Below are 19,209 nucleotides of genomic sequence, written 5' to 3'. Positions count from 1 at the left end.
CAGAAATTCGCACGCTTCCAATCGAGCTATAATTATTGAGCGTGATGTAAAGCAACCATTTCGTTAAAATAGAATATGCAGCAGCCGTGGAACCTTCCACTTCCAGATCTAGTGGCCAAGCATGATTCAATATGTACGCGACGAGTAGCCCCGCAAGCGCCGACACAGAAATATTGACGTCGCAATCTGCAAAGGGTTCATTCGCAGCTTGGTGCTCTGATCTCTCCGACGGTTTGTGATCATAATGATGTGACGTAATCTCAGTCCCAAATGATGTTCGCCCTTAAATACTAGGGCATCATATTATAGATAGGTAGCGGAAGCATCATATTATTGCATCTTTGAGAAACTTATCGTAGTCGACAACATGGGTAAAATAGCGCTTGAAGAACTGTTCCTAAAAGTGTCCTTCACCCACAAGCAGTGTCCACTGCTGCGTTAGGCCCCCATGATTTATAGTTCAGAGCGAAGAAATAAATTTGTATGTTGATCTTTTCTGAAGCAGAAATGCCGCCACTCTTTGGTGCGGGCTCCGCTTATTCGCCATCGGATATGAGCTTCCGCTAGCAATGCCGCTCGCCTATTGGTCGTAGAAGCTTCAACATATCTTAGCAACTTGCAAACACGCAATAACAGAGACCCGTATCTCCTCATTGAACAAACTGAAGGCTACAGATGAGTTTTTCACTCTGCGTGCTTCATTTATTGCACGCCGTCTGCCAGAAGTACCAGACGACATGCGCCACTGAGAACCATTGCACTGAGCGAAGCGCCACTTTTGCTTCATGGTGCGGAGAAGTGGCGAACTATGCTCCAGACGGACCGGTCCGGACACCCACACCTACTCTTCTAGCCACCATAGTGGTGTGCTGGATCACTTCATCACTAGTGATGGGCAGGTTGCGGAGTTGGGTATGGCAACATGCCGAAAGATCTTCGGACGGCACCACGGCACAGTGTGGCGTTTGTAATGAGCAGTTTCGCGTTAATATGTCAACCTCATCTCTCGCTATGCACCTTCGAAATGAACATGGACTTCTAAAGAAGCCAGCAAACCGTAACACGTAAGTAGAACGTTCTATTCGAATACCTGTTGAAATGGGTCATTTCGATGGATTACTTGCTTTTCGCAGCAGGCCTTGGGGAGATATAAATGTTCCCTTACGCATTCACGTAATTTAATCCATGGTCATTAAAATTATTATTAAAGAAGTTTGTCGTACTTGCGAAGACTGAGTCTACCCAGCTCATCAGATATACCAGAAATTATGTTTTGCGCGCCTGACTCTCTTGAACATATCATGGCCATTACTCGACACGAACGTCACCATTACCCCTTCATAGAATGCAAAGTTTAGGTACTCGAGTTTTTGTACCAAACGTGATCTCTGTGCCTTTTTTTATCTAAAGCATTCGTCACTCTCAAACAAATTAATAGCAAGAAAACATTTCGAAACGACGTTGTTCTCTGGATGATATATCTTTAGGAGGACGTACTTCAGAGCAGTTTTCTTGCCATGAATTTGTTTCTGAATGAGGAATGCTTCAGATACCTGCCCTAACTGATAGCTTTGTTGGCGAAATAGATTCTATAACTTCCATGAGAAACATATTTTTTCGCGCTTGCTATTAGGCTCAGGACGCACAGTTAAACTATAAAAATTAAATTTCGCCTCAAGTATTCCCCCAAATGCCCCCAAATTGCCTCCTTTTGATGGTCGCCTTAGAAACTCAGTTTGTTGATGATACTTACACATGATTACCAAACTTTAATTTGAGTTAGACTTAGTAGACCTGTTATTTAGTTAAAAATTACTCAATAAAATTCTTTGGACTCTTTCAATTATATAACTGTCCTAATCAGTGGCGTAGAGAGGATTTCACCGATTTATATTTACTTTTTTCAGGCTGCCACCAACTTCGGGTGTCAGCGATATTGATGAAGTTTCTGGTGATGATCCGGCTGATGGTAATGAAACTATCAGTTCTGCTACTGATCCTGGGCCGTCTGCGGCGCCTAAGCCTCGAAAACGACGGAAGATGTGCACTGAAAGACAGGAGGAGATTGACCAGGCGCTAGCAAAAATGGTCGCTGTTAACCAGTTGCCTTTGGCATTCACAGCCAGTGCCGGATTTAGGCATTTTATGGGAGTAGTGGAGCGAAGTTATAGGCCACCTTCAGTTGCTAAGCTGAAAAATCGAATAAAACTTCTGCATAATCAGTTGAGAGACAAGATAATGTCTCAGATCGACGCAGCCACAACTGTTGCCCTCACCACAGACAGTTGGACGTCGAGGGCGCAGGATTCATATATTACAGTGACTGCGCACACTCTGAACAGCGAGTGGAAGTCGCAAGCATTCACTTTAGCAACGGAGGAGATGCAAGAACGCCACACAGGAGAAAACATCATGCAGCGAATGCAAGAAGTAATTTCGGCATGGAAGTTGGACGGCAAGGTAACGGCTGTTGTCACTGATAATGCATCTAATGGCATTAATGCTGTGAATGCGCTGCAAGGTATATTAGAGCCAAATGACGTTACCTGTTCAGCGCACAGTCTCCACCTGAGTATCAAAAAAGCTCTGTCTAACACGGAGATCGATGGCCTCTGCCAGAAGAGCGGAAGATTGGTTGCTCACTTTAGGCATTCGACCGTCGCCAGCGATGAGTTGAGTAGGCGGCAGGAGCTACTCGGCTTACCCACAGAGCGCCTCATGCAAAGCTGTCCGACAAGATGGAGCTCGACTTACCAGATGCTTACAAAGCTTATCAAGCATCGGTCTGCTATACAAAGTGTTCTTGCTGACCGAACAATTGTCACAGCAAAAAAAGCGCAGAACCTAGAGATCAGTCAGCAAGAATGGAATGTAATCAGTGAACTTTGTGAGGTCCTTGAGCCTCTTCAACTTGCAACCACCATTCTCTGCAGCGACACGGTGTCCCCTGTCTCCACGGTTCGGCCAGTGGCGAAAGCAGTAGTGAAGAAACTAGAGCTTCAGAGCACGGGTGACTTGCAAGTCGAGAATTTCAAAGAAGTAGTTCGGATGGAGATATCTAGGCGATTTTCCTTGGACTGGGACGCCCAGCAGAGGTCGGTGTCTGCACGCCAGAGAGCTTCTTTTCTCGATCCAAGGTACAAATGCCTCCAGTATGAGGAGCCAGATGCCAGAGAGGCAATTCGTAGCAATGTTAGAGAAATGTTAAATCTCTTGTCGCCTTCGGCTGATGAAAGCGGGATGGGTACTACCCAGACCGAAGCAACTGCACTCGACATACTGTTTAATGAACAGCCGCGCGTCAGTGACCCGTCCGCTCAATTTGACGCATACCTCTCCGAGCCCCAGCTGGGGCACAACATGGACGCACTTAAATGGTGGAAGGACAATGAACCCAAATTTCCCCTAGTGGCGGAACTTGCCAAAAAATATATGTGCATCCCAGCCTCATCTGCAAGTTCAGAGCGCGTATTTTCAACTGCTGGAAATATAATCACTGCCAAAAGAAGCTGCCTTTTACCGGAAAATGTGAGCTCCCTTGTGTTCTTGTACCAAAATAGGGCGTACATGGATATCTAAAAACGACAGAAGTCGAATAAATAAATCTTCTATATTACCCACGATGTTTCCCATACATTTCACCCTTTAAGTATTCGTCTGTGGAAAGAAAGAAGTCATATAACCGAACCAGGCGCCTTGCATCTTCCTTCTAGCTAAGTTTTCTGTGCACTCCACGATCTTTTCGAGTGAACGTAACATCCATGCTTCACATCATTCTTGAAGGAGGTATTCAAATGCACATCTTATATTTCTTTGATGCTCCAAAGAGAATTTTCTACACCTTAAGCGATTTTGTTCACAACCAAATTTTTTGAAGAAAGAGAAGCAGTCATCATTCCTTCCTGATGTCTGACGTTGTAATTTGTTAGGTCAATTTCGGGAACAAAATATCCGCTTATATAGCAAGGTAAAAACAGTACTGAGTAGGCATATCCTTCAGAAAGTAGGCACAGTTAAATGCAAATTTTCTTTACGTAATAAGCGCACTCCCAAGTCATTCTGTGTGTGAGGGTCCGTTTCCCAAATTTACATATATCCTCTTTGTTTATTTTGACATTCCGAGGCCGTATTCCTTACCGGTTCGCTTTGGAACGGCTTCGCTGTGGCTGTTACGTGTGGGCTACGCCTCATGTAGGAAGAGTGCAGCGTCGTAGGGAGACCAATGAACTAGGGGCCTTTCGCGACAAGGTCGCGTCATCATTTTTGTTTGTACTTTGGGGAAGATAACGCAATCTTATAGAAGCTGAAAGAATCAGCTGTGCATGTGGCACGAGGATACATGCAGTAGAACTGAGAATTTGAATGAAAACCTATTAGCGACTCCAAATATTCATGTCCAAATATTATAATATCCGGCTAGTCAATTAATCAAACCAGTTGTCCTGATTATTTGTGTCTTGAAATCCGGATAACCGGATAACCGGTTTTCGAGACCGGATTCACTTTCCGATATCCGTCAAACTGGATAGCCGGTTTAACGGATATTTGCAAGCAATTAGGTACCGTCGCATAACGTTTGCGAATCCCGCTCGTTTGATATCCATGTCGGCATGATCGGCAATTACCGATATTCTGGCTAAACTTACATGACGTCACGTGACTCTCCTCCACGTGGTCTAAAGTGCGCGAAATACGTACCATCGCAGACCTTGTTCAAAGACCGATCGTTTGATATCCATGTCAGTATGGTTGGGAATCATGTATGGGCTAGCGAAAGATACGTGATGTCACGTGATTTGACGTTAGCTATGTGTACACCATCGCATAGCTTTTGATTTCCCCGTTCGTTCGATATCCATGTCGGCATGGTTGACAATTACCCATGGTCTGGCTAAAGTTACGTGATGTCACGTGACTCTCTTCCACGTGGTCTGACGTGCCCGAAATACGTACCATCGCAGAACTTGTTCAAAGACCGCTCGTTTGATATCCATGTCAGTTTGGTTGGGAACCATGCACGGGCTTGCGAAAGGTACGTGAGGTCACGTGACACCCTTTAACACGTGATTTGAATTTCGCTACGTGGGTACCACCGCATAGCTTTCGCGATTCCCATTTATTTGATATCCATGTCGGCGTGGTTGGTAATTGCCCATAGTCTGGCTAAAGTCACGTGATGTCAGGTGACTCTTTTTCACGTGGTATTGCGTACGCGAAGTGCGTGCCATCGCAGACCTTTTTCGAAGCCCGATCGTTTTATATGTATGTCAATGTGATTGAGAATCACGCAAGGGCCAGCGAATATACGTGAGGTCACGGGACAGCGTCTCCCACCTGATTTGACGTTGGCTGCATACCGACCATCGCATAACTATTGCGGTTCCCGTTCGTTTGACACTCATCTCACTCTGTTTGTAAATCACATCTGGGCTTGCGAAGGGTATGCAAGGCCACGTGACATCCTTCGCCACGTGGTGTAGCGTACCCTTCGCGGATACTATCACAGAGATCCTTCGAAGCCCGATCGTTTGATATCCATTTCAATATAGTTGAGAATCAGCAATATGCTGGCGAACGTTACGTGAGATCCCGTAACACCCTCTTCCACGTAATGTCAGATGCGTTACGTGGCTATAATCGCAGAGCTTGTTCGAAGCTCGTTCACTTTGATATCCATGCTAACGGGCCTTGTAAAAAACAAAACAAAATGATGAGAGGTAGCGTGACGCTCTTTTCAGCCTGTTTTTATCAGCTTACGAATCACCAGTTTGTTGCTAGATGCCCCTTTGTTTCAATGCATGTCAGCAAATCCATCAAATAGCTACGTTCTGCATGACCCTGTCAACAGAAGCAATGTCCATATCAGTGCAATATTTAGATGATATTTCACGCGGGAAAGGCATTTCTGCAGTCCCATGAAAATGCTCCGCAAGAAAGCTCTTCAGCTATGTTTGGTCAGCGCATTATAATTATAATTCTAACATTATAACATTAACATTATAACATTATAAACTTATAATTATAACATTTCGTCATTATTTTGAACATCCTAGAACACCACCGCAAATGCATCTCCGGATTAAATTATTGGGCTCTGAGTTTAAATGTATGGCAGCTGAATTAAATTCACTGGCGCTTGGACGAGAATAGTTGACGCTTGGATTAATTTGAGCGGGAAAATCTAGTAGATTCGAATATCCGAATATCCGGCTAACCGGTTATCTAAACCGGATATTTTGAATATCCGTTTCTTAAAATCCGGATAACCGGTTTTCGAGACCGGATTCATTTGCCTCCGGTTAAACCGGATATCCGGTTTGACGCATATTTGCAAGCACTAGTTGGTACCAAAGATGTTCAGTAGGGAAGTGCACATTTCCAGTAGGACGTACCTAATGACACATTTCACCCTGCAACTTCCGATTGCCACAATGACTGCCCTACCTTCTATCTCTAGGATCGGCTAAGAAAAACAGCCAGGTTAGTCTTCAGGTTGTCATTACTGAAAATTGCGTTGAACTTGCCAGCATTGCTATAATTGATGATGATGTATGGGGTTTTATGGCGCAAGGGCCAGGAATGGCCAAAGAGCGCCATGTCTGTGGTAGTGGGTGTGCAGTGTAACTATGATTACTATGAAATTGGTGTGACGTGGCTGTAAAGGGGCCTTAAAATATACGCTCTACATTGCGTAAAATCTGTGTAATAAAATTATGGCGATGACATATGACCTGTACTATGAGCATTTCGATGCATTTAAAAAGAATTATACAATAGGTAAAATATATCATATTATAATAAATGCTAGAGCACTACTGCCTCCAGAGCCCTTGAAACACAAGGGTCTGGAGGCATGTGCTATACCGTACAACTATCCCAGCGGCATCCTCTAAAGAGAGGAAGCGCTAGGAATGCATGGGGCTAATAACATGTAGGACCACATCTCTCAGAAAACCTAGGACTGTGTCTGTGTTAAAAAGCGGTTCTGGGCCGAGGAACATTACTGGATGGAGAGGGATGTGCTGTCTGTAAGCTAAGGAAAAATGTTTCGTTCTTTCAAATTCGGCTTCGCGACACTCCAGAAGGACGTGGAGCACGGTCAGCCTCTCCCCGCATCTACCACAGGTTGGAGGCTCACTTCCGGTTAGTAGAAAATTATGGGTGCCAAACGTGTGTTCTATTCTGAGCCGACAGAATAGGACATCTGTTCGGCGCGATTTTGTAGTAGAGGGCCAGAATCCTAACTGTGGTTTTATCAGGTGGAGCTTATTATTCGTTTCCGCGTCCCACATGCGTTGCCAGTGGTCCCGCAATCTCCTTCGCAAGAAAGGCCTCAGATCTGTGACAGGCACCGCAGCGGTAGGGTCGACAGTTTGCGATGCGATTGACGTGGCCATCTCGTCCGCCAGAACATTACCCTCAATACTCCTGTGGCCAGGCACCCAGCATATAATGATACGCTGGTTAGATATGTACGCTTTACACAAGACGGTGTAGAGTTCACTAAGTACAGGATTTTTGTGTGTATAGACTGACATCAAGGCCTTCACGACGCTTAGGGAGTCTGTATAGATCGCTGCTTTTGAAAGTTTTGATCTTCTTATATGTTTCACGGCAGAGAGTAATGCGCAGGCCTCGGCCGTAAAGATGCTTGTTTCGGGATGCAGTACGTCGGATTGCGAGAAGGATGGGCCGACTGCTGCATAGGATACCCCGGCATTTGACTTCGAAGCGTCTGTGTAGAAATCTGCACAGGAGTGCTTGTGCTGTAGTTCTAGGAAATGCATTCTGATTTCAGCCTCAGGAGCGTGCTTTGTGACTTTTATAAAGGATATGTCACATTGTATCACCTGCCACTCCCAGGGAGGTAAGAGCTTGATTGTGTGCATTAGGCGATGCTCGAGGAGTGGGACATGCATTTCATTGCTAAGCTCCTTCACACGCAGCGAAAAAGGCTGTCTTATGGAGGGACGGTTGCTGAAAAGTGTAGCGCACGTCATATCGGTAACGGTATCAAAACATGGATGTTCAGGATTAGAGCGTACTTTAAGGAAATATGTAAAGCTGTTGTATGATCTCTGTAGGTGGAGAGACCATTCATTCGATTCGGCATATAAGCTTTCAATTGGGCTTGTTTTGAAAGCGCCCGTGGCTAAACGGATGCCTAGATGGTAAACCGGGTCTAGCATCTTTAGCGCGCTTGGGGCGGCAGAGTTATATACCACGGCACCATAATCTAATCGTGACCGGATGAGGCTCTTATACAGATTCATTAGGCACTTCCTGTCACTACCCCACGTAGTCTGGGATAGAAGTTTCATTAGGTTCATTGTTTTCAGACACTTTTCTTTGAGTTGTTTAATGTGTTGGACGAAAGTGAGTCTATTGTCGAGTATAATACCTAGAAATTTGTGCTCTTTGTTTACAGGAATCAGTTGTCCACAAATTTGTAAGCAAGGATCCGGAACTAGGCCTCTCTTCCTTGTAAACAGCACACAAGAACTTTTTTGAGGATAGATTTTAAAACCATTTTTCTCTGCCCACCCTGACACCTTGTTCAAGCCATGCTGTACCTGTCTCTCGCATACTGCGAGGTTACAGGATTTGAAGCCTATTTGAATGTCGTCCACATAGACGGAATACAAGATGGCTGGTGGTAAGGACGCACGAAGCGTTGTCATTTTAACAATAAAAAGTGTGCAACTGAGCACGCCTCCCTGGGGTAAACCAGTTTCTTATGTAAGAGGACGTGACAGTACATTGCCGACTTTCACCCGGAAGGTACGACTGGACAAGTAGCTTTTTATTACGTTTAGCATATTACCATGAATGCCCATTTCTGACAAATCTCTCAAGATTCCGTAGCGCCAGGTCGTATCGTACGCCTTCTCCATATCGAGGAATATCGATACGAAGAACTGTTTGTGTACAAGCGCGTCACGAATATGTCCTTCAATACGTACAAGATGGTCGGTTGTGCAGCGCCCTTCTCGGAAGCCACACTGAAAGGGATCAAGCATTTTGTTTTGTTCAAGAAAATGGATGAGTCGCCGATTTATCATTTTTTCAAATACCTTACACATGCAGCTTGTGAGGGCTATCGGGCGGTAACTTGCCACTGAAGAAGGGTCTTTCCCTTCTTTCAAAATAGGGACCACAATGGCTTCTTTCCATGCCGCTGGAAGGTACCCTGCGTCCCAGATAGTGTTGAAAAGTGTAAGTAGTGTTTCTTGCGTGTCATTGTGTAAGTTTTTGAGCATTTCATACATGATTCTATCGGATCCCGGTGCAGAGCTCTTGCATGCGCTCAAGGCAGCTTTCAACTCAGCAGCACTAAAAGGGCAATTGTACGGTTCATTCTGTCGGCATTTATTGACGAGTGGCTTGCATTCTTCTATTTGTTTATATTTTAGGAAGGATTGCGAATAATGTTTTGAGCTTGATACACTCTCAAAGTGCTCCCCAAGTGAGTCGGCCTGATGTTTCAGTGTACCGCCCTGTGTATTTACTAGAGGGAGTGAATAAGTTTGTCGTCCTTTTATCCTGTTCACCCTGTTCCAGACTTTCCCCTCCTCAGTATAAGAGTTGATACCCGATAAAAACTTCTGCCAGCTCTCTCTTCTGGCCTGTCGGCGTGTTCTCCTTCCTTCAGATTTTGCTTCAGATTCTCCGCAGTGGGAGAGGTTCGTAGCAACCCCCACGCTTTGTTTTGTTTCTTACGGGCGGTCCTACACTCGTCGTTCCACCACGGGACGCGCCGTTTGCATGCGAAACCACTTACTTCAGATATGCATTTAGACGCGGCATCTATAATGAAGGCTGTAAAATACTGAACGGCAGCATCAATTTCTAAAGAGGACATGTCATCCCAAGAGATCCTGGTGAGAGTTCGGAATTTCTCCCAGTCGGCTGTATCGATTTTCCACCTGGGAGCCTGTGGTAGACATTGGTGTTCTTTATATGTTCTTAGTAGTATAGGGAAGTGGTCGCTTCCGTAAGGATTGTCGTTAACTTCCCATTCAAGTTCAGACAGTAGTGACGGGGAGACTAGGCTCAAATCTATTGAAGAAAATGTTCTGTTTGCAAGAGAATAGTACGTCGCTTCCTTCTTATTCAGAAGACAAGCACCAGAAGAGAAAAGAAACTGTTCAATAAGACGACCTCGCGCATCTATACGAGGGTCGCCCCACAGGTGGTTGTGTGCATTGAAGTCGCCAAGAACAACATAGGGTTCTGGAAATTCATCTATAAAGGACTGAAATTCATGTTTAGTTAATTTGTAATGTGGGGGTATATAAAGCGAGCAAATAGTGATCAGTTTGTTTAAAAGAACAACTCGCACCGCCACTGCTTCAAGGGGCGTTGGAAGCTGCAAAGGTTGACATGCTATACTTTTATGTGTGAGAATCGCAACACCACCCGATGATGCGACGGCATCATTGCGGTCTTTACGAAACGTAACATAAGTACGGAGAAAGTTTGTGTGTTTGTATTTTAAATGTGTTTCCTGTAAACACAGCACTTTTGGATTGTGTTGGTGGATGATTTCCTGCACATCATCAAGGTTTCTAAGGAGACCTCTGACGTTCCATTGTATGATTTGTGTATCCATATTTAATGTAAATTGGTGCTGTGTATACGGAAACAGAAATGTTGAATTAGATTACAGAGCTCTTGCGAGGCCCTGTAACCGGGGTTTTGCCTTTTTTGGAGCGCTCGAGGGAGCCTCGCCGCTCCTTAGGCGCTTGGTGCGCCGTGGGGATAGGTGTTGTGTCCATTGCCTCTTGTGAGGCGCCGGACACGTGCTCTTGCGAGCGGGAAATTACTAGCGAGGGTCCCGTCTTGGAGGGCAAGACCCCTGCGCCCACCAGCCCGGAGGTCGATGGGGCTCCCTGGGGGATTTGGCTGCGCCGGCTGTTGCCAGCGCTGGGAGGGGCCGGGGAGGTCGAGGCAGCCTCGGCTGCGCCTACCTTCGTGGCCTCTATCGGCCCTGCGGGGTCGCTGCGCGTAGCGCAGGTTGCCGCAGATGACTCTTGTGGGGCCGGCAACCCAAGGGTAGCCTGGCCTGGTTGCTGGTTGGATGGAGTAGGCTTACCTACTTCCACCCTGGGGGCAGGAGCCAAAGGTACCTGCTCGCTGCACGCGGGCTGGGTACTTGGCATTGGCCACTGCGACGCTGCCCCCCGACGCGCCGCATCAGCATAGGGTGTGCTGTGAAAAGGTGAGCACCGTTTACGAGCTTCCTTAAACGAAATGTTTTCCTTGACTTTAAGGGTGATTATATCTTTTTCTTTCTTCCAGTTCGGACAGGAGCGTGAGTAAGCAGCATGGTCACCACTGCAGTTCACCCAGTGAGGTGTGCCACTGCAGTTGTGGGAAGGGTGGCCCTGGACTCCACACTTTGCACAAGTTATTTGACCACGACAGCTCTGCGAGCCATGGCCGAACCTCTGACATTTAAAACACCGTCTAGGGTTGGGGATATATGGTCGCACAGTTAACCTGATGTATCCTGTTTCGATTGTTTCGAGTACGCTGGATGCAAATGTTAAGATAAGATGCTTGGTTGGAATTTCCTTATTGTCCCGTCTAATGATAATACGCTTTACATCGGTCACATTTTGATGTTTCCACCCTTCCAAGAGTTCAGCTTCTGTCAAATCCTGAAGGTCTGCCTCTGAGACGACTCCGCGTGAGCTGTTCATTGATCGGTGTGGTGTAACAGAAACTGGTATGTCACCAAAGGTTACCAGACTGCCTAGCTTTTCATATTGATTTTTCTGGGGGATGTCAAGAAGAAGATCTCCGCTTGCCATTTTCGTCACCTTATAACCTGACCCTAAGGCTTCGGTCAAGGATCTTGAAACTATGAATGGTGAAATGAGTCTCGCCTGTTTTGCAGCGTTCTCACTATGTACAACATGGTATTTCGGGTAATTCTCTTTTGTGCGGGTCAAATATGTAGTTAAGTCATCGGGGCGTCCCCTCTTCTGAGGGTGACGATCAAGTAGACGGGGAAATGCGGGTGTTCCCATAGTATTTCAGTTTCTTTTCGGCGGCAATGGCGGCCACCCACCACGGAGCCCAACATGGGGACGCTGCAGAACTTAACGCGTAAGGCTGCAGGCGCCAACCGTGCATTGCCACTATAACCCAATATATTATACCCAAGGGAGGGCACATACACAAGGTTAACCCTTGCCGCCGTGGAAAAAGGAAGTAATAAGAAGTGAAGAGAAGACAGGAAAGATGTAAAAGTGGGAGAGAAAGACGAAGATTGGAGAGGAGGACAGGAAAAGGCGACTGCCGATTTCCCCCAGGTGGGTCAGCCCGGAGGTGCCGTCTACGTGAAGCAGAGGCCAAAAAGGCGTGTTGCCTCCGCCAGGGGGCCTTAAAGGTCCGAACACCCGGCTTCGGCTCAACCTCCAGGATCCCCCTTTCCCCGGACACGACTAAGCCGCGCACGGCTACACGCGGGAGGGTCCAACCCTCGAGTGCTCGGGTACGTGGTGTCGCAACACACCAAACGCCTGCTTACGCAGACGCCCCTGCGGGGATTGCTATAATTAATATTACAAGGGGCTTTTAACTGCGAGTTGCAAGACAAGTTTACCTTTAGTTGAACCGCATTAATGGTTATTTAAACGGAAACAAAAGTGGACGAAAAAAACATTAGGGCCGCCGCCTGCGGATGAAGATCGATTCACCATCGTACGCTTCACTCAGTCCTAATGATACAGTCTGTTGAGCGGTAGATCAACAAATATGACTTCAACGTGAACATGACAGACGCTTACAGACATTGAATGATGTAATTTATCGATGTGTACTGATGTTATATTTGCGCTTGTGGTGTATGTTGGGATACAGGTACTCCACTTCCTGTTCCGTTAAGCACAAACTTTCACAGTGGACAGGAGCCCAACATTAGGTTGTATCAAGACAAACTCACGATAGCGCATTTTCTTCCTTGCAGGTGCCCGAGTGGCTTGTGGGGAGGGTGGAGGTGCTTGAACATTCACCCGCCTCTGCCTTTGTCTTCTCTCTCCGCTGTTCCGTCTTCTAGGGTGCTGCGATTCGAAAGTAAAAAACGCGTAATTTTAGTGCAGGAGCGCTTCATCACACTGTACGAACGCTTGGCATTCTCGCGCCCCTCTACATTCTCTATCATCGCATGACACTCACGACTCCTGACACGCACAAGAAATGGATGACATGGCAAACGCCGACAATCCACAAGGGCCTTTCAAATATCTACCGACATTTGCCTTCCGTGCACGAATTCCAATGTGCGTGAGTAGGGGTTTTGGCAGTTTTCAAGGAGATGGCGAGTTGATGAATCCTAGTGGCTCTCTTTTTGAAACTGGACGGCCAGTAATAGCCAGTTAGGCAGTTTAGCCAGTTAGCTATGCAGGGAATAAACCTGGCTTCATGTATTATTCTCTTTTTTCCCGCCATATACTTAAGCCACACTTAACAAAGTGAAGGAGTGCAACTACCTTGGCTTAATATTAGCACACGATTTCAGATGGGAGCGCCATGTTAACAACGTTAACTCGAACGCACAAAAAAGGTTTTTCCTAAACAGGCGTCTTAGGCTAGCACCCCCAAACGCAAAACTACTAGCATATAACACATTTGTTAGATCTGTATTAGACTATGCTAACGTTGTTTGGTTTCCTTTCGCCAAAGAACTCGTTAATAAACTAGAAGCAATTCAAAGGAAGGCACTAAGATATATTTACAACAAACATAGGTTAACGGACTCACCCACAGAATTGCTAAAACAGGCCGGCATACTGACCTTACGAAATCGAGCCAATCTTGCGCGATTCAAAATTATGTATCAACTTATTCATAATGAATAGAAAATAGACAGTTCCACATACTTATCTATAGCACAAAGACGACTCACCCGACATAAACATTAACTGTCATTAAACGAACACTGATTTCATACGGAAAGCCATAGTCATTCATTTTTCCCTTTGATGACACGTTAATGGAATAAGCTGGACCCTAGTATTAAAAACAGTTCAACCTTAACTACTTTTTTAGCATTAGCCGAAAATGAACTGCGTGCTTCACAATTATGACGTACCTGTGTCACCATTTATTTCTGTGCCATTTTATTTTATTTCATTCTATTGTGTACATAATCAATTTCTTTAACTACACCTTAAACGTATCTTATGGATTACTGCCTCTTGTGTATACCGCAGTTTTGTAACTTGTATTACTTGCCATTACTGAGTACTATTGTTTATTTTATGCAAATTGTTTACTTCTTTTCCTGCTGTAATTATTGCCTACTACCATTGGTATTTGACAGACTATCTCATTACCCCTCGTTATTCTTAAATTTGCTGCTATGTGTTATTGTGTACCATTTTGTTCACATTTGTAAATTTTCTTCCTTTTTGATTACCTCGTAACATTATTACAATGTCTAACGTTAATTTTCTGCCTACTATATTGTTTGCCTTTGCTAATTGCATGTCTATTATGTGTAATCTTAATACTGCGCCAATTATTATTGTTACATTGTAAGATAACTATGCAGGCCCTTCCTGTTTTGATGCCTGTTAGGATCGACAGGATGAATAAAGAAATAATAAATAAATAAATACTACAAGCCTCTCTGGCTTATCTCTACTGCCGATGCGTTAACAGTAGCACTAAACATTTAGTCCCATCGCTTGTGGAAGGTGGGCTTCCGGTAAGGACATGAAGGGGTGATTATCTTTGCGTTATAGAAATTCGCAGTTCCACCCGAAAGGCGAAGCGTCGATTGCGATAGCAAATTACTATATAGCAGTACGAAGTATGAATAGTAGTTTTATAGCCCGTATAATACTGTAAACATTCGCTTACTAACTTAATTAACAATGATAGAATGTGTAAGCGTGACTAAACGAGGACGTAGAAAGAAACAGACATAAAGAGACAGCGCTGTCATTGCGTGTCTGCTTCTTTCGACGACCTTGTTCGGTCGCGCTTACACATTCTATCATGGATTCAAACCAACTAGCCAGTCAACGTGTTTTAACTAAATTAACCAGCACGATGTCACACAGGTACAGGTAAACATGTGAACATCTCACTCGATGAGCGCGGAAGCTCGTTGTGAAAATTTCGGAGAGGAATCGCGGCAGCTGCAAGCGAATTGACCTTCATGAATGTATCCGTTGTCTGCCTTCAGCACGAACAAAATGTCGAAAGCACAGCGCATACGAAGCAACCAGCGCTACGCGCACTCACCAACATCGCAGATCGCTTTGAAGATGAGGTCCGCGCAGGTGCGCACTTTAGCTACGTGGCAAATGGCTTTCAAGACACGAGCGCCTGCAACGCATCCCTACACAGCGCCCGCCAAAGGAACTAATATGTTGAAAAAAAGACCGAGGTGATCGCTTAAGCCCGGTAAGCATGAAACATGGGTAACTATGTCAGCATGAGAGCATAAGACTAAGTCAAGGAGGTTCGCAGCGCTTTCCCAGATCCTAGTTGGTTCTAATGCTAATCGTGTTAGGGAAAACAAAGCTCAGAGATCAAGAAAGTCGTTACTTTGTGAAGAAAATGGATAACATTGAGGAGGTTCAGCAGTCCAGCATATGTTGGGGAAGTTCAAATCCCCCCAAAATATAATGGGGTTCGAAGGATACCGCAAAGTAAGGGTGTTAAGCACATCGTGAAGCGCAGCGGTGAAAGTAGATGAGTAGGATGGAGCGCGGTAGCAAACAGCAATCGTAATGTTACGGTAACGGATGTCAACGCATGCGCACACAACTTCCAGGTTACAGTGAACGTGGACTTGATGACATTGCAGGGATTTCGAAATAGCGAGTAGTACGCCTCCGCCTTTGCGATCAGTGGGATCGCAAAGGAAGATACGAAATCTAGACAAGTCAAAGATTTCACAATCTTGCACATGGAACTGTAGCCACGTTTCCGTTAATGCAATAATACCAGCATTACAGCTATCGATGAGTGATTAAAGTTCCTCGCGTTCGCGAAACACACTTCTAGCGTTTGCAACAAGCACGGAGGCTTCTGGTATTAAAGATACGCCATTGCCCTTTGCGCATTGCTATGTAGCAGGATGATGACGCAGATTGTCAGGTGCGCTTGCGTGATCTGGAACACTACTTTTAACTCGCTTAACGCTGTCACTTGTTGGGTCATACATGAAACGTTGTTTTCAATCAAAAGCTTGTTAAAACGTAGTTTAAATGAGGGGAAATTAGGCTGGTTTTTACCAAATTCGAGAAGCTTTTTTTGAGCGAGCCTTGTCGCAGGCGAGAAGTCCTCAGATACTGAAATGTTACTACCTTCAAGCTGGCTGCGCGACGAAAGTATGCTGTCCTTAATTTTGAAGTTTGATATTTTCATCATAACCGGGCGACACTTCGTATTTGAAAAAGTCCCGATTCGACGCGCCCGTTTACCTGAGTTTGGTGGTAAGGCATTTCCCATCACTGACCAAAGAGCATCCAGAGTTTTCCGTTCAGTTTGCAGCCATGACTCATGGCAATCGGGCATGCCGTAAAAAACCAAGTTATTGCGCCTTGATCTATCTTCCAAGTCGCCTAACCGCGAGGCTATGGTGCCCTGCTACTTTTTCAAACGCTCAGCGCTTTCTTGAAGTATGGTGCAATCATTGCAAAATATGTCTAGTGCTTCAGATTTATTTTAAGTGATTCAAGACGGCGGAAAATACCGGTGAGCTTGCCTTCAATTGCGTTTTGGCTAGCTTTCACATCCTTCATAGATGATTTCAGCTTGGACTGGCCTTTAGTAAGCTCGGCTGTCGACTTCTTTATGTCTTTTAGCATTAATAAGACGGTACTCATCTGATCAGACTGGAATTCGGGAAGACTTCTCGAGGCAGAGTCATCTTGAGCCGACTTCTGCACCCTTGGACGCACCTGGTTTTCCTCGACGTCACCGCATTGCAGCAACAACAGTGCCACATCGAGACAATCACACATAGTAGCATATAAGACAAGTGGGCATGGGAGCAGCAATAGTCAGCGATTATCACTCCGTTTAGCATACAGGGTCAAATTGTTACGCACCTGTGGAGGGAAGAAAAGTTGCGCATGAGGCACAATGCAACGAATGCTGCTCTCATGCCCACTGAAGGAGTAGTTCATCAGCAAGCTGCTTTTGAAGGGGCTGGGAAAGGGCGGTAAATCAGCCGGTGACGTCACCCCGGAAGCGATGTGGTGTCAGTCTAGCGGTGCATCCATGAAGGATGAAAGATAATGCAGACCACACGTGCGGGTGACGGGCTCTTGACGGTCTTGGACAGCGTCGACGAACACGCCCACGGCAGGGCAGATGTGGATGGGCGCAAAAGGTGAAGCAAGGGCCAGCATCAGGAAAATCTGTGGAGCGAAGAAAAGTTGCGCATGAGGCTTAGTGCAACGAATGCTGCTCTCGTGCTCTCAGATTAAGCAGCGATCGTCGGTTACCCTTGCGCGCCGTCGCGAAATACGAAGATGCTGGCAGAGAGCAACGCGGCCCCCCTCCCTCCCATCACCCCGCGGCCTTTCGCGCGACAGGGGTGCGATTTTGTAGAAATGACTTTTTTTCATGCCAATGCCTTGTCGCGTGACGTCACCGATTTTGGAAATTGTGTATACGTAGGCACGACGTTTTCTTGGATCGTCCAATCAGAAGCTCCCTTCATTGGCCGGATGTTTCTTTCGTATTCTCTTCTCTTTTTCCGGGACTGTATAGCAAATTTGTTTTGTAAAATGGCACTTAATAAAAGCGGACTTCCATGCTGCGTAAAGCAAATTCATTTTGTTACATTACAACGCAAAAGCTGTCGCAGTCCAAAGAAATGCAAACGCAAGTGCTCTATTTTTGAAGTCGTAGCCAAATAGTAGTCGGATGTGCATCCAATCCATGCCGTTGAGCGCTCGCAAAATGGCAGCCTTTGTTTACCTGTGAACAGCTGACAGCCCCTAGCGTGTCTGTCTGAACAGCTGACAGCCCCTTTCGTGCCCGTAATTGCGGCCACGCCCCCGTCAGATACTGATTGAGGTGAGTAACTATTGCTCGTGTAGTGCTTGCATTGTCGTGTGGTTTTCGCTGCATGTCTGACGTGTGATAATTTCTTCTTTAGGAAGGGCCAAGAAGAATTATCCGTAGCCCCCGAGGTGAAACTTTCCAACATAGTGGATCGAGAACTGTCAAGGCATTTTCCATAGGGCACCGCCATGACATAACGATAGCTTCGTCAAAGTTATCGCTGCATCGGTAATACTTCCTGCACTGATACGCTCCGAGAAAGAAGCTGCTACAACATTAAATGTGAGTAGTGACTTCACCTTTTTTTTACATTAGTGGTATAAAAAGGCAGAAATAAGTCGTAGTGAGCACTTTATGCAGGCGCTTAGCATGGACAGAATGTTTGCCTCTAAATTTCTTACTGTGCTGCGGGCCGGCTGAAATTCCCAAGTTGACAAAGAGAAAATGGCAGCAAAAGGGCCGCGGGTGTCGAAAGAGCAGGCGGCTATTCTCGTGCAGTTCATCGAGCAGCACCCATACCTGGCGAGAGCTTCTACAGAGTTCTCGCCACGTATGACTGCTGCTCGAAAAAACGAACTGTGGGAGGAGGTGGCGGCGGAGCTTAACGCACAGGGGCCAGCCGTAAAGGCCACCAGCCCTTGGCGCAACCATTGGGCCAAGATGGCCCATAAAGCGAAAAAAGAAGCGGCCAGGGCCGCGAGCGAGAAGAGGTGAGCTTCTAATGATGCTGACAGTAACGTAGTTTCACGTTGTCGTTGTTGCCGTGTTTGCAGGGCTACTGGAGGTGGCAAAGTGGGTGGCGTGGACGGCCGCGTCCTCGACGTCCTTATGAGGACAGGAGGGGTCCTTGTTTCCCCCCCTGAGTACTTCCCCGATAGCGAGGTGCGTACATTGGATTTAAAAAAGTGTTGTTTGTGTGACCTGCTGTGACCTCACAAATTTTCAGCATTACATTGTAACACAATATTGCAAAATTTTTAAGCCCTTTTTTTTGTGCAAGTGACAATATAGGTTATGTACTCTGAGCAGCAACTTGTGTACATGATGCGCATTGCACACACTGCTCGCAATGTCTGAACACTACTCTGATTGCAGGACGAGGCAAGTTCAGAGGAAGCTGCAGGGCCCAGCGGTTCCCGCAGACATCCACCAGCGACAACTGCTTTC

At 45.9% G+C, this 19,209-nt stretch overlaps 2 protein-coding genes across 5 annotated transcripts in view; one reads left to right on the top strand and one right to left on the bottom strand.

Moving 5' to 3' along the window:
- Nucleotides 1–3,589, top strand: part of LOC126518982 (E3 SUMO-protein ligase ZBED1-like) — a 33,335-nt gene extending 29,746 nt beyond the window's left edge. Inside the window, exons 3-4 of the mRNA XM_072284642.1 lie at nucleotides 2,343–2,521; nucleotides 2,828–3,589. Coding sequence (XP_072140743.1) covers nucleotides 2,343–2,521; nucleotides 2,828–3,579 — 931 coding nt within the window. The 3' untranslated portion in view covers nucleotides 3,580–3,589. The remainder of the gene's footprint in view (nucleotides 1–2,342; nucleotides 2,522–2,827) is intronic.
- The window catches only part of LOC129380054 (uncharacterized), a 59,768-nt gene that overhangs the window by 4,246 nt on the left and 36,313 nt on the right, over nucleotides 1–19,209 (bottom strand). The window contains exons 1-2 of one of the 4 annotated variants that reach the window (XR_011890757.1): nucleotides 17,079–17,207; nucleotides 12,953–13,070 (exon numbers count right to left, since the gene is read on the bottom strand). Coding sequence is in view for 2 of the 4 variants with exons in the window: in XM_072285111.1 (XP_072141212.1) it covers nucleotides 17,232–17,390 (159 nt within the window). In the remaining 2 variants the exon portion in view is untranslated. The other 3 variants (XM_072285111.1, XM_055065281.2, XR_011890756.1) reach the window with 3 other exon arrangements.

Source organism: Dermacentor andersoni, chromosome 10 (assembly GCF_023375885.2).
Source record: "Dermacentor andersoni chromosome 10, qqDerAnde1_hic_scaffold, whole genome shotgun sequence".
Classification (NCBI taxonomy): Eukaryota; Metazoa; Arthropoda; class Arachnida; order Ixodida; family Ixodidae; genus Dermacentor; species Dermacentor andersoni.
The sequence above is the reverse complement of the archived record's forward strand: the minus strand, read 5'-3'. Positions and strand labels throughout refer to the sequence as shown.